The 25,013-nt window shown below is 43.5% G+C and overlaps 1 protein-coding gene across 1 annotated transcript in view; it reads right to left on the reverse strand.

The window, feature by feature from the left end:
* Nucleotides 1-23,936, reverse strand: part of LOC307126094 (uncharacterized protein) — a gene marked incomplete at its 5' end in the record, with an annotated part of 73,352 nt that extends 49,416 nt beyond the window's left edge. Inside the window, 20 exon segments of the mRNA XM_079816470.1 lie at nucleotides 41-364; nucleotides 570-783; nucleotides 787-839; nucleotides 842-883; nucleotides 5,181-5,240; nucleotides 5,429-5,491; nucleotides 5,610-5,672; nucleotides 5,783-5,860; nucleotides 9,034-9,093; nucleotides 9,528-9,611; nucleotides 9,710-9,925; nucleotides 10,008-10,322; nucleotides 16,582-16,659; nucleotides 16,736-17,032; nucleotides 17,788-18,105; nucleotides 18,182-18,505; nucleotides 18,752-19,066; nucleotides 19,162-19,488; nucleotides 19,686-20,000; nucleotides 23,894-23,936. Coding sequence (XP_079672596.1) covers nucleotides 41-364; nucleotides 570-783; nucleotides 787-839; nucleotides 842-883; nucleotides 5,181-5,240; nucleotides 5,429-5,491; nucleotides 5,610-5,672; nucleotides 5,783-5,860; nucleotides 9,034-9,093; nucleotides 9,528-9,611; nucleotides 9,710-9,925; nucleotides 10,008-10,322; nucleotides 16,582-16,659; nucleotides 16,736-17,032; nucleotides 17,788-18,105; nucleotides 18,182-18,505; nucleotides 18,752-19,066; nucleotides 19,162-19,488; nucleotides 19,686-20,000; nucleotides 23,894-23,936 — 3,589 coding nt within the window.
* Nucleotides 23,937-25,013: the final 1,077 nt, after the last annotated feature.

Here is a 25,013-nt window from a genome sequence, read left to right on the forward strand (position 1 = left end):
AAACAAATTTGTTTTGATAATTGATAATTTGATAATTTACCAGAACATATCAGGCCCACATTATTTTCACTGGTGCAGTTGAATTTGTGTGACGATGATATTGAACAAAATGAAATCTGAGACTCATTTCCTCTGCACTGAATCTCTTGTGTCCACATCTGAGCGTCTCCTTTGCCAAAAGCAGCTTCTCCCAGCACCTGGACAGGAGCTCCACAGTCCAGCTCTCTACACACAACCTCTGCATCCTGCTGGTCAAAGGCAGCGGCACACACTGTGTACCATCGTGCTCCAAAATACATTTCCAATCTTCCAGAGCACTGGTGAACACCAGCAACAAGATTAAACCTTCCAATGGTTTTTGTGTCTGATGATTTTGACAGAGAACACAGTACATAATAAGATGTGTTTAAAAGGATGAAAATAGTATGAACATTACAATTTTATATTTATTATTATGTATCAACTAATTATGAATTGCTCTGAAAACTATTCAAAAATGCAAATATGATTTATATGGATGAAAGTCTGATCAGTGATGCATAAACAGGGTGAAGCATGGAGCAGCTTACCTGTGCATCTGACTCCAGCATCTTCACCATGACCACAGTTGTGAACACCCCATCCTCTTGATCCACAGTTCTTCAGTGTTGACTCTGATCCTCTACAGGCCACATAATCCATCAATATTGGCCCTGATCCTTGTCCAAAGTGAGCACTACCCACAGCCTCTACAGCCTCTCCACATCCCAGCTCTCTACACACCACTGCAGCATCAGTCATATCCTAGAAATAATCACACACTGTTCCCCACTGACCATCATGATGAACCTCCACTCTACACTGCAGGAACTGTTACCACCAACTAGCCTAACAGTCTCCAAATCTGTATATGAAAAAGAGAAAGATTTAGCCAAAACAGCTTACAATCATCTGTAGAATATTGCAAAGTTGAGGAACATGTTCATATGTTGCAGAGAACATACAGTAGTACACACAAATATAAATATACTATTCTAATCTAAAGGTGGGGATTAAGCTATGCACTCTTCTGAACAAGAGAATTTGACAAATCATCTTTTCATCATTACACTGTTTGACTGTAAATGCTTTAATAAATTATAACATATTACCAGTAATTCATAGTTTGATGTCTCAAAATTTGAATTCTAGATATTACACAGGTCTCTATTCAGTTTCTAGTGGTCTAATGCCATCATAGATAAACTGATTATTTAAACATGTATAATTCCACATATTTACTGTCTATTTTGTACTTACCAGATGTGGTCATATTGACTATAGAGAAGAGTAAAACGAGTGTCAGACATCCCTCCATCTTCTTCTGCTCGTCACACTGTTTGTTTGACTCTGTTTCTCCTCGGCTCCCTCAAACACACTGAAGAAACTGGCTCCTGTCAGTCCCCTAAAGACAGAGAGACTCTCACAGCTGCCAATGACACTCACTGTTACCTTATTAGACACAACAGAGGAAATCATCAAACACAACCACTGACTAATCAGAAAGCAGCATTTTTATTTTCTCCATATATATCAATAAAGTGTGTGCGCTGATGAGCGGGACTCCTCCTCCAGCGTGAAGAGACACTTCACTGAGGACAGACTCGTGTCAGTCATATGTCAGCGTGGAGAGAAAGTCACACTAAACTTAAAGGAGATACAGAAACACTGCAGGTTATATTCAGCATCAAAGCCTGTGTCTGCACACACAACATACAAGACTGACGACTGACTGCTCACACTGAAGCTTTACTTCACACACAAAACACTTGATATTTGCTATAAATTATAATAAACTGAACATTTTAAAGTTATTTTGGATACATTAAATGTATTTTACTACACTGTTATTATGTTCTAACCAAGAGCACAATTAACAATATGTTGCTAATAAATTATAAAATGAACTGGACTGGTTGTGTACAACAAACACACAAGTTTCAGACCACATTTGTAAATAAACATTGGTTTCTGCTCCACATATATTCATTTGGCATTATATCCAAGACGTGTAGCTGTAATGTGTGTTTGATACTGCAATGCGTAATTCATCCAGCAGATGGAGGCAAAACACTTATAAAGAGAAGCAGAAAAGAGTCTTGTCCATGATGGAGCTTCTCATACATTCTTTTGGGCAGAACATGTACATTTCTTTTTTTATGCATTTAATTAAATAAAAAAGTAGATTTTATACCTACAATTGCTATGTATTTAACACATAACTCACTTCATAGCACATTCATTTCACTCTTTGTTTGCTGTTATAATATATTGTAATACACAGACGGGCAGAATGATGGGTGAATGCAGGTAAAGTGGGACACTTTTTTGTTAAACGTGTAAATTAGATACCTAGATGTTTTTTTTCTTTTCTTTTCTTTATTATTTTTGTTCACTTTAAGGTCCAGCTATACTATTTCAATATGAATACAATTGATATAATGTGTTATTTGCAAAGTAAATATACCAAGAAACATTTTGAGGTCATGCTCTCCCACCAAATCTCTTTTCAGGTAAAGTGGGCCATCCCTGATTTATCAAAGATGATCCTGTATCTTAAAAACACATGATTTATTAACACATATTATCAAACAAACATATTTAACACACTCAAAAGCATATAGCCTAGGTTATGAGAAAAAATCATCAGTTAATTTAATGCATGTATAACATTAAAAACAACTGATAGAAAATGTTGCGTTGACATTAAATTTGATGAAATCAGAATATGGATGGAAATGAACTATACAACATATTAAAAATGGGACTATAACACATAAATAGAATAAGAGGAACATTTAAAATGGAACCATATTGTAAAACTTTTTTTCTGACTATGTTTTCTCTAAACACTTTAAATTAACTTAAAGGGATAGTTCACCCAAAAAATGAAAATTCTGTCATAATTTGCTCACCCTCAAGTTGTTCCAAACCTGTAGGAGTTTCTTTGTTCTGCTGAACACAAAAGAAGATATTTTGAAGAATGTTTGTAACCAAGCAGATAGAGCAACCATTGACGGGAAAAAAATACTATGGTAGTGAACGTTTGCTCTATATGTTTTCTTACAAACATTCTTCAAAATATCTTCTTATGTGTTCAGCAGAACAAAGAAACAAATACAGGTTTGGAACAACTTGAGGGTGAGTAAATCATGACAGCAGTTTCATTTTTGGGGGAACTATCCCTTTAAATTGAGTCATATTTTAAAGCTTTGTATTCTGCATCTATATTTTGCTCCTTTCATCCGTTCTTATTTCATTATCATTATCTGTTTTTTCTTTCCTTTCTTTCATATCTGACTTGAATTTCCTAATGACACATTCACTTCTGTTTTCTAAAAAGTAGAATATTATACATGTGAACTTTAAGACAACATGTGAATGTCAATTTATTTAGTTAATTTGAATTTGAATTGAATTGAAAATTACCGAAGGTTAAAGGTCGCCCATGCACTTTAGCTACCTGAATCCACTGGCCCACTTTATCTAACACATTCAGCCAAAGTTGTCCAGCAATATTTAAACACCTTGCAACTATTTTAACACTTAAATAAATAGTGTTTCTTTAATGAAAGACCATTGTCATGCTGTGAATGTGTAAACCCATTGAGCACAATTACACTTAAACGACCCACTTAGCATTCACCCCTAAATACACTATAGTGAGAGTGATGGGCCTATTTATTATGTTTTGAGTAGGTTCTCATAAGGATCGTTTCTAAAGTTGTTCATTTAAACCATATGAAAATGTCAAATTAAGCCATAAAAGAGGCAAATTAGCTATAAAATGAATTTGATTATTTTTTTAAATGGGAAAAATTAAAAATTAGTCGGATTCCTTTTTAATATCTCCCCCTAGAACAACAGAACATTAAATGATATGTTCCCTGTGTGCTGGTCACTGATTTTATTGTGAAGAAAATTCTAGAAGAGCAACATCCACTCACCGAGCTCCATTTATCGCGCCGCTCTCCGTTCCGTCTGAACTTTCTCGAGATTCCCGCTACATTTTAGTCGAGGGCCGCACTAGTTCAGTGACTATAACACTCTCACACAACACAAGTTGATACAGCGCTCAACTCGTGAACACGACTGAAATGCAATGTGTCCATAATTAAACAGAAACTCATAATGTTTATACGGGCGCGTCCACGACACTGGAACTTGGCATCCTATCCCGTCATCTTGAAATTGTTTTCTTGTTTCTTTATTTGCATGTGTGGTCTTGATAAGCAGGCTACAAGAAATATAATAATTAATACAATTATAATAAATAAAAGTAACAAAAAAATCACATTAGTGATTAGTCTATGTTACTTTCATGTTGAGGTCGGCTCTTTCATATGATTAGATAAGGAAACAAAAGATGAAAAATATATATTTAAAAGTTTACATTGTCTTAATGAATGTATGTATGTAAACATATTCACCACCATTTAAATTGATTGATGCATGTTTTATTATGCCCGTCTGAGTAGGAATTTTTGTTGAAAAGCTGTTGAAAAAAAAAAAAAACTGTTCTTTAAAGTGTTTCAAATGTAGGCCTATTTATTTTCAATGACCAAAAGTATGCGTACAACTCTCTTTGCATACCTTTTTGTTGTTATCACTAAAATTTCTTAAATAAAATTGCATTGGGAATTGCTACACTTATTTTAAATGTTGTCATTATTTAGATAGATAATGCTGTCAACATGCCTAAAATACAGTCAATCGCCTAAAAATGTTTTCCAAAGTTTTCATTTGTCCACTATCCTCCAAATGCTCTTAAGTTAAAAAGATTAAAAGTTAATTCATTCATTGATAAAAAATAAAAATAAAAAAACTATATTGTGACAAAAAAATATTGTAAGTGTGCATTGATCAATATAAAAATAAGATTTGAAATGGTATAAACACAAAAGGCACTGATGCATTAGTAGAAACATAAGAAACTCCCAGTAGCTCCAGGAACTGTCATGATTTGATGAAGAGAGGCAGTGGGTGTGGTCAGTGAGTCACATGGCCCCTCCCTCTTCATTTGGCCCCTCCCCCACATCATCATAGTCTGTTTTTAAAAACAAAAGCAAATTCATATTTTCATTGTTATAAATGCATCAAGATTTAGTTTAAATGAGCAACATAAATAAAATATAGGCTATATAAATGTCACAGTAAACTACCCAACAGGTGTCTCTGATCTTCATTGCTGTTCTTCACATCATCATACTCCTGATCTCCCTCTGACACACATGTGAAATAAAACCTCACATCATAATCTGTAAATTAGCTTGTGTCATTGATGATGTCATTGATCTCTTTTTCATGTCTGAGACTGTTACTCCTGATAAAGTTCTGATGATTCATTAATGTTAGAAACACACATTCAGTATAAGAGGTTGATAATAAAATGCAGTTCTGTGTGTCTCACCTGTTACACCTGGAAAGTTCTGTCCATTAATTATGACATCATCATAACGCTCTGGTGTGTCCACTACATATACATGAAGATATAAACAGAACAAATGTTACATCATCATATCAGTACTGAGCATCAATGGTGGTATTATGTTAAACATACAACAACATAATAAATAAAAATGTGAAAACACCTTTTTTAATATTAGAGGTTTGTCCGCTCGTTTTGACATCATCCCAGCTCTCAGTTGTGTCTTCTAAAAATTTAACACGAGACACCCATACAAAATATAAATGTATATTTTTATATATACACAGATTGTATATATTTTAAATATTTAATATCCTATTATAGAATAAACGGCACCTGTCTCACAATCTGGTTTCAGTCCATCAGTGATGACATCATCATAGTATCCCGGTGTGCTTTCCTTCATCATCTCTTCTGCATCAAAATATGTTATTGTAACACATTTCTTTGTAAAGGGAAGAAGCAGGCCGGAACCGGCGAACATTCAACAATGCTTTAAAGGGATAGTTCACCCAAAAACGAAAATGTGATGTTTTTCTGCAAAGGCATCCAAGATGTAGGTGTCTTCGTTTCTTCAGTAGAACACAAATGAAGATTTTTAACTCCAATCGTTGCTGTGTGTCACTCATATAATGCTTCAAACAGACAACTTCAAATTAAACCCCGCGGCTCGTGACGACACATTGATGTCTTAAGACACGAAACAATCTATTTCTGAGAGAAACCGAGTGGTATTTACTCAAATATATCACCTCATATCAGACGAACGCTTCAGCTCTGCAGACTGCCTTCACTTCCCGTGTGTGAGGTCAAAATTACAGGCGGGTCATAGATATGTATACGTAGAATCCTCATTCGAGCGATCCATGCCATGATCCACGCAGGCACTAATGAGGTATCTATGTATACATCTATGACCCGGCTGTAATTTTGACCTCGCACACGGGAAGTGATGGCAGTCTGCAGAGCTGAAGCGTTCGTCTGATATGAGGTGATATATTTGCATAAATACCCCATTGAATTAGACCCCATTGACAAGCATTATATGAGTGACACACAGCAACAGTTGGAGTTAAAAATCTTAATTTGTTCTACTGAAGAAACGAAGACACCTACATCTTGGTTGCCTTAGGGGTAAGCAGAAAAACATCAAATTTTCGTTTTGGGGTGAACTATCCCTTTAAAGGTCCCGTTTTTCGTGTTTTTTTGAAGCTTTGATTGGGTTTACAGTGTGCAATATAACGTGTTCATGTTTCATGTGTAAAAAAACACAGTATTTTTCACACAATTTACTTATCTGTATACTGCTGTTTTCACTGTCCTCAAAACGGCCTGAGAATTTCCTCGTTCTATGAAGTCCCTCCTTCAGAAATACCTAACGAGTTCTGATTGTGCCAGCGGTTCCCGTGTTGTGATTCGACAGCAGCTTAGCACACGTTGCCCGGGAAGTTCACGCCTCTTACCATAACGGGGAGATGAACGCGCTCAAAGTACAGCGTCTCTGAAGGCCAAACACAGGTGATTTGACTCCGGGATGAAAATGACAGCGTCTGATGGCGACAAACGCAACCAAACCGAACCGAACGCAACACTTCCTCTTCTCCACGAGGGAGCAACAAGACCACGCCCCCTTTTCCGCGTATTCTTGTGGGCGGAGGTTAGTCAACAAACTGTTCTACTGACGTAATTAAAGCCGGATTTAAAGGGATGTAGTCCAAACTGGCCGTTCGCTGTAGGCTTTGAAAGGGAACTTCTGTTAAATAAAATATCTCGCTTGGCATTGAATTTTGAGCTTTATAATTTTACTGGTATTATTTATGCTCTAACAGCAACATTACACACTAACTAAAGTTTGAAAAATGGGATCACGAAGAACAGGACCTTTAATAAATAAAACAAACAAACTGAAAGTAAAACACACACACATAACAAAACGTTAATAAAACACAACGTAAACCCCAGGCCTGGTCCTCTCTCGTCCTTCACTGTCATTGCTCCTCCTTTTATGCCTCTGAGCTCCTCCGTGAGACACAAGGCCGGTGCGGCGCAGAGCTGGTGCTCATTATCACTCACAACCCGTTCTCACAGTCCCTCGGCCTCGCTGCTTGCCACATACCCCCATCACCCCTCGCAGGCCAGGGGGTACTCCCGAGACTGTGCTCTACTCCCCAAGTGAGCGAATTCAGACAGCCGCTGTGTATACATCGGTTGTACACTCGTTATTGCGGTGCAATGTGGGATAGAATGAGTGCACTCAATAACGGCCACTATGGTTTCGGACACCACTACAAATGGCTGTGCCCTATTTAAGGGTATAGGGGGCAATTTCGGATTCAGCTTTGGTCCGGTTCCCGGACACACTGCCACTCGGTCCTCAGCCAGCCGAGAGGCTCTTCCTCGAGGTGCCATGCGATGGTACTGGACGCTCGGTGGACGGCTCGATCCTCCTCTGCCCCCTGGCGGCCGGCGGTGGCTCCTCCGGTTGAGGGCAGCGAGTCCCGTGCTCCCTGCTCATCATGGCGTATGGCAGCAGGCTCCGGCCCACGGCAAACGCCAGCGACTCCTCCGCTCCTTCTCGGACAGCAGCCACCCCACCTCGACCCAGGAGCACGGCAGCGAGCTCTCCGCCCCACCAGATCTTCACTCGCTCCAGCACCACTGCCTCGGGCAGCCACTCGCGGTCTTCACACTTCCGTGCTGCCCGACCTCCTCAGCACCGCAATCCCCTCAGCAGCGAGGGCTCTCCGACAGAATGTCCCTCCTTCCTCCCGGGCTTCGGCACCAATGTAACAGTTCTTTGTTCAGGGAAGAAGGAGGTGGGAACAGGCGAACATTCAACAAGACTTTAATAAATAAAACAAACAAACTGAAAGTAAAAGCGGCAGCCCCTTACGGATGACTGCCGCACAAAAATGCATAACAAAACATACCTAAAACACAAATTAAACTCCAGGCCTGGTCCTGGTTGTCGCTCCTCCTTTTATGCCTCCGAGCTCCTCTGTGAGACACGAGGCCGTGTGCGGCGCGCAGCTGGTTCTCATTATAACTCACGATCGGCCTCGTCCCGTTCTCACTGCACGTTCACACCGCCGCCGGCGAAAGTGTCAAAGTGGCCGGAAGTCATTCATTTTCAATAAGAGACGGCGGCGAACTCCGGCGAGAGCGGCACGGCGCGTCTTGGACGATTTGGGCGTCAAGGAAAGTTGAAATCAGCTCAACTTTATGGTAATGAGCTATGATGCGGTTCGGCGGTTGAACGCACAGTCACAGTCCCTCGGCCTCGCTGCTTGCCACAATTTTATTTTGTGTATTTTTAATATTTTGGGAAAAACAAAATAAACGCATCTGGTAATGAATCATGTGATCAGTTAACTGACCTTTCAGGCCACTGCCATTATGTGACATCATCATAATATGCAGTCTTGAACTCTTGTTCTAATAAGATTTTTTTAAAAGTATTATCGTTAACTATTGGATTATTAGTCACATATTTAAATTAGTGGTAAAATGTAGCAATTAATTTCTTTCAATTTGTAAATCAAATTATTTTAAGTATTATTATTTTGAATATACTTCATCTCTCTAACCTGAGAGAAGCTTATCAGCATCTTCATACCCAGAATGCAGTTCTTCAGAGATGAGACTCCCTGAAAAAGGAGAGCAGAACAGTCAGAAACATGTTCATCTTTACAAATAGAATTAATATTTTATGTTACTTTATAATTACTTATATTGTAAAAGAATTAGAGGTAGAAATATCATGTTTTAGGCCTATTAGCACACACGCACACACACACACACACACACACACACACACACACACACACACACCTGCATCTACTGTACACATACAAACTCCCCCTTATTACCCTCTAAAAATACATACAGGAAGAAACACTCACACTCACACACAGACACACACACTCATATTAACATGCACCTGCAGATCTGTGGTTTTCTGTGAGGAATTCTGTGGTTTGAAGCAGGAGGTTTAACAGGACTAATAATAGATGAACATCAAGTTTCTCACAGACTCTTATAAATTCATCATATTAAATAAGATTCATGTCTCATGTCTCACCCCTCTGAGTGAAGTGTTTGTGTCTGTGATGAATCTCCTCATAAACGGCCTCAGTCGTCGTCCTGTGTCTCCTCTTAGAGAGAGCTGTGAGTGTAGACAGACAAACCTGCTGTCAGTTCACAACACATGACTGATCACACACTGAATAAGACACAATATGACAGTCTCTGGATCTCTCCTACCTCTCCTCATCCCTCTGTTCTGCTGAATCAGTATAAGCAGTGGCACTAAGAGCAGTAAGAGCACAACTCCCAGTACAATCACAAGCACGGAGAGAGACGCTGATGGAGGAGTTTGTGGAGGAGGGACTGATGTTGAGCTTGAGCGCACTGTCTGAGAAACTGGACGAGAAGCTGATGTTGTTGTGGCAGGAGCAGGAGTAATGGACACTGACAAATCTGGAATAAACATGCGCAGACACATTCAAAATCAAATAAAAGCAAACTATTTATTTAACATTCCTTAGTGTGTTGCTGTGACCTGCACAGGTGAGTCCAGCGTGCTCTTTGTGGGAGCAGTCAGTGTGGTTCTTCTGGGAGAGAGGACAGTCCCACAGGTGAATCTCATTCCCTCTGCACTCGACTCTGTTCAGCCACACAACACCTTCACCAGCACCAAAGGCTGAATTCCCATCGGCCCTCAGTGCTGCTCCACAACCCAGCTGCCTGCAGACCACCTGAGCATCGCTGATGTCCCACTGATCATCACAGACTGAGCCCCACACAGCGTTATGATACACCTCCAGCCTCCCAGAGCACCGGCCCTCCCCTCCACTCAGTCTGAGAGGAACATGCTCTAAATCACACACATCAACCATCAATGACCAGCTTCAGCTCATCATTTACAAAATACAAATACAAAATACACACTGAAAGTGGAGGCCTTTAAAGCTGTTATTAATTTTGAATGTGGAATAAAAAAATATTTACTGCACAAACAAAAGTTAATATCAGAAAAAAGAAAACGTCTCAGGTTACAAATGTAACCATTGTTCCCTGAGAACAGGGAACGAGACGCTGCGTCAGCTTCGACGCTACGGGGAACGCCTCCAGCGTGACTGGTGCCTGAAATCACATTGAATCACGTCAATCCTATTGACCGGCGACAGCCTATGATGTCATCAAGGTGCAACCAGGAAGTATATAAGGGCGCCTTGCCAACATGACAGTATCTATCGTCTGAAGGGACTGTTTCGGCAGGCAGGCCCTGCGGCATGGCACAGCGACGCAGCGTCTCGTTCCCTGTTCTCAGGGAACAATGGTTACATTTGTAACCTGAGACGTTCCCTTTCGAAAGGGAACTCGCGCTGCGTCAGCTTCGACGCTACGGGGAACGATATACCCACGCCGCCATGCCGACGGGAGTGCATGCCCAATGGCAGTGACAACTGTCAAGACAAGCAAATCTTGCTGAAATGCCTGAACCACTCCCCTTCTGGTCACGTTAGGCTGTCAGTGACAGCGCTCCCTACGGTCATAGCCCAAGCTATCGCCTGAGAAGGAAACCTTCACACACATGAGGTCCTTCCCAGGCCTTGCTCGAAGGCCTGGAACCAACCCATTCGACTTAGAAGGGGTTCCTTTAAGGGAGCGTGGCAAGGGAACTACGAGGGAACCCTATGCCAGTCACTATTCGGGAGATTATCACCGAATGCCACCAGGGAGACCTGACCAGGTGACCCAGTCTAGTATGGGACACGTAATACGGTCAACCCTGTCTGTACAGTACAGAGCCTCTGGTACTCGCCTCCGAAGAGACATCCCGCTAGGGTGCTGCAAGAAAGGGCAGCATCACCGACTAGCCGGACCTCAGAGACGGGTTATCCCGGAGAGCAGCGCTCAGCGAAGTGCTTTTCAAACCCTTGCTAGCGAGGGGAGTCAAGCCGCTCGATCCTCGGATCTACCAAGCACTTATTTCAAAACGTGCTTAGGAGGCCAAAGGCCTTATAGGCTGAATATATCGGGAGGGGCCCCTCGGGACCTACCACCAATAGATCAGCCCCAGGAGGCTGTAAGCTCACAATAGACCCTCGTTTGAGAGGAGCTCATAAGCCTGCCCGGTAGGCAACCATGCCGTAGGCCTACTATGAAGGTCCCGTCCTGTCGGGACCACATAGCCGCAGTGACACTTCGTCGTGCTAGGGTAAGAACACCGCCTTCAGGTCTCGCAAACGGCCAGAGGCCGGTGCCTGATAGCGGGTAGCCACTAGCTGTCAGCAAAAAAGCCAGTTGTGTGTTCCCGCCTAGGGAACTCGTCCCCCAGGGAGGCCGAGAGAGGCCTCCACCTGGTAACCTGATAGACCGCTCGCGCATCCAAAGCAGCGCTCGTCCTCAGGAAGGCCAAACGGGCCTGATACCTGATCGCAGTCGTGCTAGCCCTCGAGGTAGCTGGGAAGACCAGGGACTCGCTTAATCAGGGAGGCCAAGCGGGCCTACCAACTGCAAGACATCGGGCACTCACAGCCAAACTGAATGTGCTACTCATAGCGCTTCAAGCTCACCACAGCGGCTGGGGACCGGGAGCTCGCTTTCAGGGAGGTACCATGCCTACCACCTGATAGCAAAAAGTGCCACTTATAGCACTTTATGCACACCACAGCGGCCGGGGAGCCGGCCTCTGCTCATTGACTGGATTTATCCAGGAACCACGAGACCAGAGCGTGCCCTCAGAGGAGGCCACGTGGGCCTACTACTCCAAAGCGAATCCCCTCAGGGAAGCCCGTGCAGCTTTGCCTGATAGCAGCCCATGCTACGATCCGTTACCGAAACTGGGGACCGGGGAACGATTCCAGGGAGGCGCAATGCCTCCACCTGGTAGCAGAACATGCCGTCCATAGCGCTTCGCTAACCGTATCACTTCTGCGCCTGAGAAACGGGGGCTCGTTTCAGGGAGGCAGCAATGCCTACCAACTGATAGCAGAGCACGCAGCGCATAGCTCTTCATTCCGCTAGTCGTCTCAGCGCCAGAGAATCGGGAGCTCGCTTTCAGGGAGGCAACCATGCCTACCAACTGATAGCAGAACGTGCTACTCGCAGCACTTCACGCTCATTACCACAGCGACTGGGAACCGGGAGCTTGCCTTCAGGTAGGCCACAATGCCTAACAACCTGATAGCAGAACGTGCTACTCGTAGCACTTCACACTCATTACCACAGCGACCGGGAACCGTGAGCTCATCATCAGGGAGGCTACCGTGCCTACCACCTGATAGCAGAGAGTGCTACTCATAGCACTTCATGCTCACCGCCACAGTGGCTGGGAACCGGGAGTTTGCCTCCAGGGAGGTCACTCAGGGAGGCCGGATGAGGCCTACTACCTACTAGCACTCGTGCTAGCCATCCAGTGACTGGGGCCCAGGAACGCCATCCGCAAAGGAGGTCGAGTGAGCCTGCTTCCCCACAGCAGGCCCATAGGGAGGCCCGGTAGGGCCTACCACCTATTTAGCAGCTCGTACCAGCCGTCGAGGGACTTAATGCCTATGGTGCCCCCTCGGGGAAGACCAGGCAGCGCCTGCTGACCACAGCAGGCTCTCAGGGAGGCCGAACAGGGCCTAGCTTCTGAGCGAAGGTAACCCAGACCGGGAGCCTACCCCTCAGGGAGGCCTGGCAGGACCTATCCCCCGAATAGGGGGTCTGCAGATTCCAAGGACCCTGCCGAGACTTTAAGAAGGCTGGCTGCTGCTACCTGGGCTGACGGCAGCTGTCTGCTGCTGACTAAGGCCTGGAAATCCAGTTAACACCTGGGGACTCATCCCCAGGGCCAATGACGGGTCACTGCTGACGTCGACACCAGTGGAGAAGAGCCTCCGAGGCCCACTCGTGGGCCATAGTGTCAGGACTTTCCTGCAAGGAGGCCAGTTAACGCCTACTACCTGTCCTGAAGTCCAACTGCCCAGACCGTCCAAGCTGGCCACTCAGAGCCAGCTGGCTCCTATGCCCGCACCTGGGGCTGGCTCCATCCCAGAGGCAGCTAGGGACAACCTGCTTCGTCGTGTCCTAGGGCCCCCAGGACGGCGCAGTCTCTTGGGCAGTGCCTACAAACATGGACCTAATCACATTGCCAACAGCAGTGTACTCAGCAGAAGTGCTCAGCAAAGACCCTCTAAAGCGAGGGGAGTACAACTTACGTCACCTGCATCGGGGCGGCTGTCTTTCTTTCCATGCAGCGGCCAACCTTGATTGCGAGGGCGTCAGCCATTGGCAATGCTCGGGCCTCAGGGGAGCATCCGACCAGAACCGTACAGACAGAAGGATTATCCGATGTTCTGCTCAACCCGGGCCCTAAAGGAGGTGAAGCAGAGACATAAAGCAAGGGAACAATATCACAGAAATGTGAAAAACCACCGGCCGTACCATCTTCCAAGAAGAGGCCGGGGGCCGCCAGCAGATGGCGGCCACCAAGCTCCGAAAGGCGGAAACAGCAGATAAAGTCTAGTCGCAAACCGGCGAAAGACGCTTAATTCCACCCCACGACTACTGGCAAAGTCGCTGTCTCCTGCAACATCCTCGTCTGCATTGCACGTGACCCCAGAACGCAGAGAAGGGGGCGGGCCTTGGCCTGACGACTCTGTAACAGAGGAGGCTGAAACAAGGATGCATAAACAACGCCATGTTCTTAAATAAAAAGACAGGCCAGGGGCGAACACCTTTATTAAAAGGGAACGCCCCCATCCTTGACAAAGCCTAGGCCAAGTGATGCGACATAGGTCCGCACTAGATCTACTCAGGGTCCGGGAAAGAAATATTATCACCTCTAATATTACACAATGAGGCCCCAAAAAACCCCTTTTCCAAAGCCCCGCAGAGCTGGGCGCAGATCTCACTACAGCTCGTGCATTAGCGCGTACCCGGTCTTCAGCTACTTTTCACTTTACGCTAGGAAAAAACACAGCTCACCCCTTACACTACAAGCCCTCAGGCGAGAGCGCGATTCAGTTACCCAAACAATGGGGAAAAAATATAGCACGGAGAGGCAGCAAACTCTCTAGCAGAAAGTGAAGTATTCACACACAACCATCATAATGTTGCAAAGAAGATCGTTCTTAGCTTACTCACGGGGAGCTGCAGGCCCTGCGAAGATCCAGCGGCGATCCAAATTTCCCCTGAAAACCTCTCAGGCGAGCGAAGGTATAGGAGTTCTGAAAAACATAGTTTTGAAAATGTTTCACCCTCAGAGAGGGGGACTCACCGATCGCTCCCAGCGGTGCTTCCAGCCAGCCATAAGGCTAGTATCCGCCCGCCATCCTGAGGGGGGCGCTTTCACCAAACAAGCCAGGCGAGCCGGCAGAATCTTACATTTTCTGCTCATCATAGGCCACCGGCCTGATGTAAAAGCGCCCGGGGGAAAAACCAGAGGAAGGGAAAAAAGGCAGCGTTCATCTCCGCGCTCCTCGGGGGGTGGAGTCTGCTGCCTGCGCTGGTTCCGGTTACCAGCCCCGGCTTCCTTCCTCTTCCTGTCGCGGGTGTCCCGCCTCCCCTGCGCCCCAGTCCTCCGCGGCGGGGCGCTCGAGAGGCGACGTTGGCTCGCTATTCCCGTCTCCAGCCCTCAGACTGGGACGGGCCGGGGACACCCGACTGCCTGGGCGCGGTCCCGGACCTCAGCGGAATGCATCTGAATGCCGCCGAGCGCGCCTTCGCCTCTCCGAACCTCCCCACCACCGCCTCTACGGAGGTGCCAAAAAGTTCAGATGGCGAAACCGGGGCATCAGGGAGAAAGGATTTTTTCCTTCTCCCCGATGTCCAAACGGTTTAACCACAGATGTCTCTCCGTGGCCACCCTCGGCGCTATCTGAACGGTGGCCCGGAGAGCAAAAACCGCGGTCCGGCGCGACTCGACTACCGCCTCAGGGGGTCCTTCCCCCCTGATCGAGGTCCCTCAGCAGGTCTGCCTGCAACACAGCCTGCAACACAGCTGTGGTGTGCAAAGCCGCTGCAGCGCGACCCACTGACATGTACGCCCTGCCATTCAGCGTTTAGACCGGCAGGGTGGGAGCCACAGTGTCGCCGGCCGCCCAAAGGCGAGATTAACATAACATCTCGTCCACGGGCGGCATCGACACATACCCAGCCAGGCAGTCCCTAGACATCAGCGACATCTAGCTCGCCGATGTCGACAGATGCGGGGCTGAGTAAGGTTTCTTCCATTCCCTCGAGATCTGCTGATGGAGATCTGGAAGGAATGGAAGACTCCCAGGAGTTGGGAGGTCATGGGCGGAGAGAAACCGATCGTCCGAACTGTTTGGACGCTCAGCCTTTCTCCTCACGCACCGCAAAGGCAGCTGCAGTCTACCCGCAGCGCGTTCCATGACTTCCAGCAACTCCCGTACATGGGACAGGATGGTAAGAAAAGCTTCAGCATTTTTAACTGACTCACCCATCCTCTGCTCGAGTAGAAGAGCAGCAGACGAGGAGGAGGAACATAAATCCAGCTCCTTCCTCCGAGGTCCGCCTCTCGCGATCTGGATCGTCCTCAAGAGCCATAACTGTCTCCAAGCGACGAGCCCGATCCATCTGGGAAGCGCTTTTGGTATTTGGACGCCGCTCAGCCTCAGCTCGAGCGTGGCCGTTCCCAGATGCTGAAACCTCTCCTCTCGAGAAGAGGTCCCACCGAGAGCGGAGCGTTTCCAGAGGACAACGCTCACAAATACTTTCACAAGTACTTTCACAAGAGGTTCGCAAACCTCTCATGTATGCTCTTCTCCCAGACAGTAAACGCAAAGTGTGTGTGTATCCAAAGCGCAAGATACACATTCAAAACACACCTGCAGAAGTGGCGTTCTCAGCACACTTCATTGTTATCCTTCTTGTAGACGTTTCACGTGAAGACAGGCAAAACAGTCCCTGAAGACGAAAAGATACTGTCATGTTGGCAAGGCGCCCTTATATACTTCCTGGTCGCACCTTGATGACATCATAGGCTGTCGCCGGTCAATAGGATTGACGTGATTCAATGTGATTTCAGGCACCAGTCACGCTGGAGGCGTTCCCCGTAGCGTCGAAGCTGACGCAGCGCGAGTTCCCTTTCGAAAGGGAACACAAGCTTATGATAAACTTACCTGAACACTGTCTCTGGTGAGAAGATGCTGAGGTAGAACATGTCAGACGACTCTGAGGAATTTCATGATTCTCCTTTTCTGAAATTGTATATCATATTATTTAACCAAACATGATCACGTTGAACCATCTTAAATCAGTTAAATATCATCTTACCTGAGCAGGTGATTTTGGCCACTTTATTATCACAGTCACTCTGTCCCCAGGGTGAAGATGGACACTGCCATAGAGTGGAATCATGACGTCGACATTTAAGTTTATCAAGCCAATAATGAGACTTCAGTCCCTCTGAATAACTGGGTTCACTGCCAGATCTTCCACAGTTCAGCTCCTGACAGATCAGACTCGCTGTGTCTCTGTGCATCTTGTTAATACACACATTCCCCCAGGATCCATTGTAGAAAACCTCCACATTCCCTTCACAGCCCTCAGTTAACCTGATCTCTTTAAACTCTGGAAAGACAAGGATGAGAATCGATATTGGGATGGAAACCATAAACGATATTTACGATTAAATCAATTGATGGCTCTTTTAGTGCTTTTAAGGTATAAATATTTGGAAAAACAAAATACAAATCCATTTCCAAAGAATGAGATCATTTTAATAATAAATATATTTAAAACATTTAATGCAAAGGGTTTTTCCACAGACTGTTCAGTAACTTTTCAATCTTTTTGGAGGGGCTATCATTTAATACTCAACCATTATAGACAAACAAAAATGTGAATTTTGTTTATTTAATTATTCATATTCATAAAATGCTAGTGAGCAAATGCACAATATGTATATTTAGCTACAATTTTGTTGTATGAGCATCCTGTCAGAAACGATATAGTCTCAAAGCTGGTTCTAAACTGTATGTTTTTGGTTCACTGAACAAAATTAATCCATTTGTTCAGGAATCACTTCACTAGTTATGCTGTATGCTTTTGATTCACTAAAAGAACCGACTCATTAAAGTCAATCATTCGGGAATCAGACTACATTAGTTGCAGTTTGCATTTCGTGCAGATTCAGTTATGTTATGTTACGGTTCAGAATACTCTGTCAAAAAAGTGCATGTGAAAGAATTTTACCGGAACTGTTTCTACTATTTTCTGAATGAGAACCTATTCTCAGTTCCCCACACTGCTGTTAATGTGCATTATGCAATAATACTGGATATTTTCAGTCAAATAGATAGGTTATTAAAATTATTGTTTACCACCTGAACACATGACTCCTACATCCTCCTTGTGTTGACAGTCGTGTTTCGCCCAGCCTGGAGAAGAGCAGTTCCACAGGGACGTCTCATTCCCCTCACACTCCACCTCATCCAGCCATATGGGTCCAGAACCAGGACCAAACCAGGCTGGTACCTGCTGGTTACTGAGGGCCACTCCACACTGCAGCTGTCTGCACACCACATGGGCATCTTTAATATCCCAGGAGTCATCACACACTGTCCCCCATGAGCCGCTGTGAAAAACCTCCAGCCTCCCTGCACAGTCTCCCCCAGAACCCACCAGCCTGATGGACCCGCGACCTGATATTCAGAGAGAGATAAACACATTATTGATCACTAACAACTGAAGAATCTGCCCAGATGTTGCTCTTCTCACCAAGGCAGGTGATTGACAGCTGTTGTGTGGAGCTGCAGTTGAGAGTTTGTGGAGAGCTGCAGTTCCCCAGATGAGCTTCACTCCCAGAGCACTGGAAGCCCGTCACACACTCATGACTGTGTTCAGGACTGGATGAAGAGGAGCCGGAGAAGTTCAGCACAGAGCCACAGCCCAGCTGTCTGCAGACCACAGAGGATTCAGTGAGACTCCAGGAGTCCAGCAGAACTCTCCTCCAGACCTGATGGATGGAAACTTCCACCTCCCCCTCACACTGTCTCTCTCCAGACAACCGCACCAGACCATCATGAACAGCCAGAGAGGAATCTGAAGAGAATATCTTACTCTTTACTAAAATATTGCAAGTTTGATTATATGCTTTACATTAATAAAACAACTAAGAATGAACAATACTTGTAGAGCATTTATTAATCTTAGTTAATATAAATTTCAAGATTGACTAATACATTATTAAAATCAAACAGTACATGAAGAGAACTGAAATATTGTATTTATACTATAACGTCTTTCAGCAGAGTAATATCAGTGAATCTCACAGTAATATGGACTCACTAGAGCAGATGACTCCAACATCTCGTCTATGAGAACATTCAGCTCGACTCCATGAAGAGATGGAACATTCTGAGAGTTTTGTTTCATTCCCGTCACAATCAAACACATCAGCCCAGATTTCACCACTTCCCTCTCCAAACCAGTCTGATCCCACAACAGACACAGCAATCCCACAATTCAGCTGTCTACAGAGGACACTGGCAGCTCTCATATCCCAGCATGCATCACACACTGTGCCCCATTGACTGAAGTACTGACGCTCAACTCGACCAGAACAGATGTCAGGACCATTGACCAGTCTGAGGTCAGTGTAACCTGGACAAACAACACAGAGATTACTGAAACTGATCAAACAAATAATTACATTTTTAAGTATTTCAGGATAGAGAGGTTGAAAATTGACATTTTACCAGAACATATCAGTCCCACATCTTTGTCATGGCTGCAGTTTATACTATGTGAATTTGATGATGGACAGCTACGAATGAGTGATTCGTTTCCTCTGCACTGAATCTCTTGTGTCCACATCTGAGCGTCTCCTTTGCCAAAAGCAGCTTCTCCCAGCACCTGTACAGGAGCTCCACAGCCCAGCTCTCTGCACACAACCTCTGCATCCTGCTGGTCAAAGGCAGCCGCACACACTGTGTACCAGGTGTTCCCACGAAGAACCTCTATCCTCCCAGAGCACAGATGAGGTCCATCAGCAAGTCTTGTAAACCGTCCATAGTTTATGGTTTCTGATCATATTTACACCACAGAGAAGACTATTTGTCAGTGAGTTGTTTACACAATGAAATATATTAATTATAAATAGTTGCTTATGAATTGTTGTGACAGCAAATTACACTGAATTATTTAAAATTGCATGTATGATGTTTATCAATGGAAGTCAGATCAATGATGCATTAACAGGGTGATGTATGGAGCGGCTCACCTGAGCATCTGACTCCAGCATCATGTCGATGTTCACAGTCATTAACACCCCATCCTAATGAGCTACAGTTCTTCAGTGTTGACTCTGATCCACTACAGTACACATTATCCATCCAGATTGGTCCTGATCCTTCTCCAAAGTAACCATAAGAAAGAGCCTCCACAGCCTCTCCACAGTCCAGCTCTCTACACACCACTGCAGCATCAGGCTTACCCCAGGAATCACCACACACTGTTCCCCACTGACCATCATGATGAACCTCCACTCGACCACTGCAGGGACTGTTACCACCAACTAACCTCACAGTCCCAAAATCTGTATATGTAAGAGAGGGAAAGGGATTTAACCATAGCAGTAGAAGAAAATCATACAATCTAGAATCATGCCAAGTCAAAGAAACATAAGATGTAAATCAAAAAGTTGGTAAATAGAAATATTTATAAATATTTCGAACTGGACAACTATAAAACTGGGTATAACAAGTTGTAAAAGCTCAAATAATTTATAACTTTTAATTGATAATTAATGATCTAGTGTCACAAGATCTTAGTTTTTAGTTGTCTAATGCCATCATAGATAAACTGCTTATTTAAACATGTATAATTAAGCATATTTACAGTCTATTTTGTACTTACCAGATGTGGTTATAGTGACTATAGATGAGAGTAAAACGAGTGTCAGACATCCCTCCATCTTCTTCTACTCGTCACACTGTTTGTTTGACTCTGTTTCTCCTCGGCTCCCTCAAACACACTGAAGAAACTGGCTCCTGTCAGTCCCCTAAAGACAGAGAGACTCTCACAGCTGCCAATGACACTCACTGTTACCTTATTAGACACAACAGAGGAAATCATCAAACACAACCACTGACAAATCAGAAAGCAGCCTTTTTATTTTCTCCATATATATCAATAAAGTGTGTGCGCTGATGAGCGGGACTCCTCCTCCAGCGTGAAGAGACACTTCACTGAGGACAGACTCGTGTCAGTCATATGTCAGCGTGTAGAGAAAGTCACACTAAACTTAAAGGAGATACAGAAACACTGCAGGTTATATTCAGCATCAAAGCCTGTGTCTGCACACACAACATACAAGACTGATGACTGACTGCTCACACTGAAGCTTTACTTCACACACAAAACACTTGATCTTTGCTATAAATATATAATTTATAATAAAATGTACATTTTCAAGTCTTTTGGGACAAATGTGCATAATATTAAGTTGAATTTTACTACACTGCTATGATGTTTTTAAGAGCAAAATGAACAGTTATACTTTAGAAAATGAACTGGACTGCTGCTATAATAAACAGAGCACAATATCTGTTAATAAACAGTTTCTGTTTCAAAGATATGCATTTGGCATTGTGTGAAAGACATTGTAGCTGTAATAAGTTTCATACGGCAATGCGTAACTCATTCAGCAGATGGAGGCAAAGTACTTCTCAATCTCATTGTAAAGAGGAGCAGACGAGTGTCCACACATAAGGGAGCCTCTCACTGTTAGACATTTTTCTAGACAGAAATTATTCATTTATTTCTAATAGCAACTTTATGGCTGTTTTACTTCATGTAGAGCTCATTTAATTGCACATTCATTTAACTCTGTGCTGCTCTAATATTCCAATAGCCTACACTGTAAAAAAAAAAGATCAAAAAGTTATGGCAACATTTGTTTTTACATCGCTTTAACTCATCAAAATATGTTAAGCAGTTATACAAGTTATACAAGATTCAACTATTTTTTTTAAGTCAGTTTAATTGGAGGTTAAAATGATTTAAATATCCAAGTTGATTGTACTTAAAATTTTAAGGCAGCAAAATGTTTCCTGATGACCTTGTAAGAGTAAGAGTAATATCTATTGATTGTATTTTATACAACCCCAAATCAGAAAAAGTTGGGACAGTATGGAAAACGCAAAGAAAAAAAAAAGAAGTGATTTCTAAATTTACTTTGACTTGTATTTCATTGGAGACAATATGAACACAAAATATTTCATGTTTTGTCTGGTCAACTTCATGTCATTTGTAAATATGCATCATTTCCTGTCATTCAGACCTGCAACACATTTCAAATAAAGTTGGGACAGTAAAGCATTTACCACTTTGTAATGTTGCCATTCCTTTTCACAACATTTAAAAGATGTTTAGGGACTGAAGACACCAAGTGATGAAGTTTTTCAGGAGTAATTTTGTCCCATTCTTCTTGCAAACAAGTCTTAAGGTGGGCAACAGTACGGGGTCTTCGTTGTCGCATTTTGCGCTTCAAAATGCGCCACACATTCTCTATTGGAGACAGGTCGGGACTGCAGGCAGGCCAGTCGAGTCCCCGTACCCTCTTCCTCCGCAGCCAGGACTTTGTAATGTGTGCAGAATGTGGTTTTGCATTGTCTTGTTGAAATATGCATGGACTTCCCTGGAAAAGATGTCTTCTTGAAGGCAGCATATTATGCTCCAAAATCTCTATGTACTTTTCAGCATTAATGGTGCCTTCACAGAAGTGCAAGTTACCTTTGCTAAGGGCACTGACACAACCCCATACCATGACAGACCCTGGCTTTTGGACTTGTTGCTGGTAACAGTCTGGATGATCCTTTTCTTCTTTGGTCCGGAGCACACGGCGTCCATTCCTCCCAAAAAATACCTCAAATACTGATTCATCTGACCACAGTACACGTTTCCACTGTGTGATGGTCCATCCCAGATGCCTCCGAGCCCAGAGAAGTCGACGGCGCTTCTGGACACTGTTAACATAGGGCTTCCTTTTGGCACAGTACAGTTTTAACTGGCATTTGTGGATGTAACTACGTATTGTGGTACTTGACAAAGGTTTGCCAAAGTAGTCCTGAGCCCATGTGGTGATATCGCTTATAGATGAATGACGATTCTTGATGAAGTGCCGCCTGAGGGATCGGAGATCACGGTTGTTCAGCTTAGGCTTGCGCCCTTGTCCTTTACGCACTGAAATTCCTCCAGATTCCTTGAATCTTTTAATTATGTTATGCACTGTTGAATGTGAAATATCCAAATCTTTTCCTATCTTTCTTTGAGGAACATTGTTTTTAAACATTTCAATAATTTTCTCACGTATTTGTTGGCAAACTGGCGATCCTCGGCCCATCTTTGCTCCTAAAGGATTAGACCTTTCTTGGATGCTGCTTTTGTACCAAATCATAATTACAATCACCTGTTGACATCACCTGTTTCAAATCACATCATTATTTAACCATTTTACCTCATTACTAGCCCTAAATTGCTCCTGTCCCAACTTTTTTTGAAATGTGTTGCAGGTCTGAATGACAGGAAAGGATGCATATTTACAAATGACATGAAGTTGACCAGACAAAACATGAAATATTTTGTGTTTATATTGTCTGCAATGAAATACAAGTCAAAGTAAATTTAGAAATCACTTCTTTTTTTTTTTTTGCGTTTTCCATACTGTCCCAACTTTTTCTGATTTGGGGTTGTATATTTTTATAATGTTTAAAGCTTCTGTCACTAAAACTTAAGTGAAGTCATTAAAAAAGGGCAAATGATGTTTAAGTCATGCATTTTCTGTGTTGGCCAGTATTTTTAAAAATCAAATTGTAGGACTATAGAGTAAGAAAAACAGAAGAAAAAGCTATAGTTCATAAATACATAAAGTACGTTTATTTCAATTATGTACAGTATTTGAAACGGGACTCTACAATTGAAACACTCATGCATAATTCTCTAAAGTAACAAACTAATGTCAAATGTTAGAATGTCTAAAAAGGCACCATTCTATAATTGTATCTTCATTTTATTTCTGTTGTTTATTATACACAACTGATAATGTGCTATTAAATAGCAACATCTAAGAGTTGAATAGCTTAAAGATTAAAGCCTGGTTTCACAAACAGGGTTTAGGCTAAACTAGGATTAGGCATTAGTTCAATTAGTACATTTAAGTAAATTTTATAAATGTGCCCTAGAAAAAAACATTACTGGTGTGTATCTTAAGACAAAACAATGGCACTGACATATTTTAAGATCCATCAGTGCAAGTTTCTTTCAGTTAACACAACTCAAACATGCTTTTTAGTCTAGGACTATCTTAAACCTTGTCTGTGAAACTGGGGGTAAGAGTTTAAATTAGGAATAGTTAATCTCTAACATGTTTAACAGTTTTCAAATACAAAAATATTGAACAACTAGAAAACCAGCCATTAATGATCTTACTCTCGATTATAATTGTGCTGTCAGATGCAGTTGTGGCCTCCATCGTTTCAGCACAAATGTCTAGGCCTTGACAGCATTCGACACAATGGGCCCTATTTTAACGATCTGAAACGCAAGTGTAAAAACGCGAAGCGCAAGTAACTTTGTGGGCGGGTCTCGGCGCTGTTGCTATTTTCCCGGCGGGATAAATGGCTCTTGCGCCCGGCGCAAATCTAAAATGGGTTGGTCTGAAGTAGCTTCATTATTCATGGGTGTGGTTTGGGCGTAACGTGAATAAACCAATCCGAGCGTCATCCAACATTCCCTTTAAAAGCAGGTGCGCAAGTTCCATAATGGATTGCTATTATTATGGCGTATTTACCAGGCGCACGCCAGGAGCGGTTCACAGCCGAGGAGACTGATGTTCTTGTAAGAGCAGTGAAAGACAGAGAAGTGAAGTTGTAATGTTGTACATTATGGTAAAGGTGATTTCACAGTCTTTTTTTTTTTCAGTCTTTCAGTCGATTTTTTTTCCTGGTTCTTGACGGACAAACCAATTTGTCAGATGTCCTTTACATATATGTCTTGCCACTATTGGGCAAACAGGTCTTATCCTTAATTATTACAATTAGCCTGAATCATTTGTAAGCTAGATTTATGCCTATTTTTTCACATCTTCGTGGCACACCACAATGATTTCCGTCATCTCATGTGTTAATATTTTTTTAGTGTAACAATTTATGATTTGCAAAAATAACTGTTGCATCTGTGTAGATTACATGAGCAAAGTGTATGCGCGTTGTGCACGCTATACATTATGGTCAAGCATGCGCCCTTAAAATAGCATAATGAACAACGCGCAACGCGCCACTGACTTTAGACTAGGTTTTTTCTAATAATGGAACAGCAAAATAGCACCAGGGATTGTTTGCGCCGGAACACGCCTCCTTTTTTGCGCTGAACCGCCCAGGGAGCGCAAGTGCATTCACTAGTTTAGCGACGTGCTTCTGTGGAGGGAAAAGCGCTTTGCGCTTGTGCAAAATAGGAATGACACATGCGTCGGTGTACAAAGTCAATTGCGCTGGGTGCAAGATAGGGCCCAATGACTTTAATTCAGCGTGTCAACTGTAGCCCATCCCAC

The sequence above is a fragment of the Gobio gobio genome (assembly GCF_949357685.1).
Source record: "Gobio gobio genome assembly, chromosome: 5".
In the NCBI taxonomy this organism is placed as follows: domain Eukaryota; kingdom Metazoa; phylum Chordata; class Actinopteri; order Cypriniformes; family Gobionidae; genus Gobio; species Gobio gobio.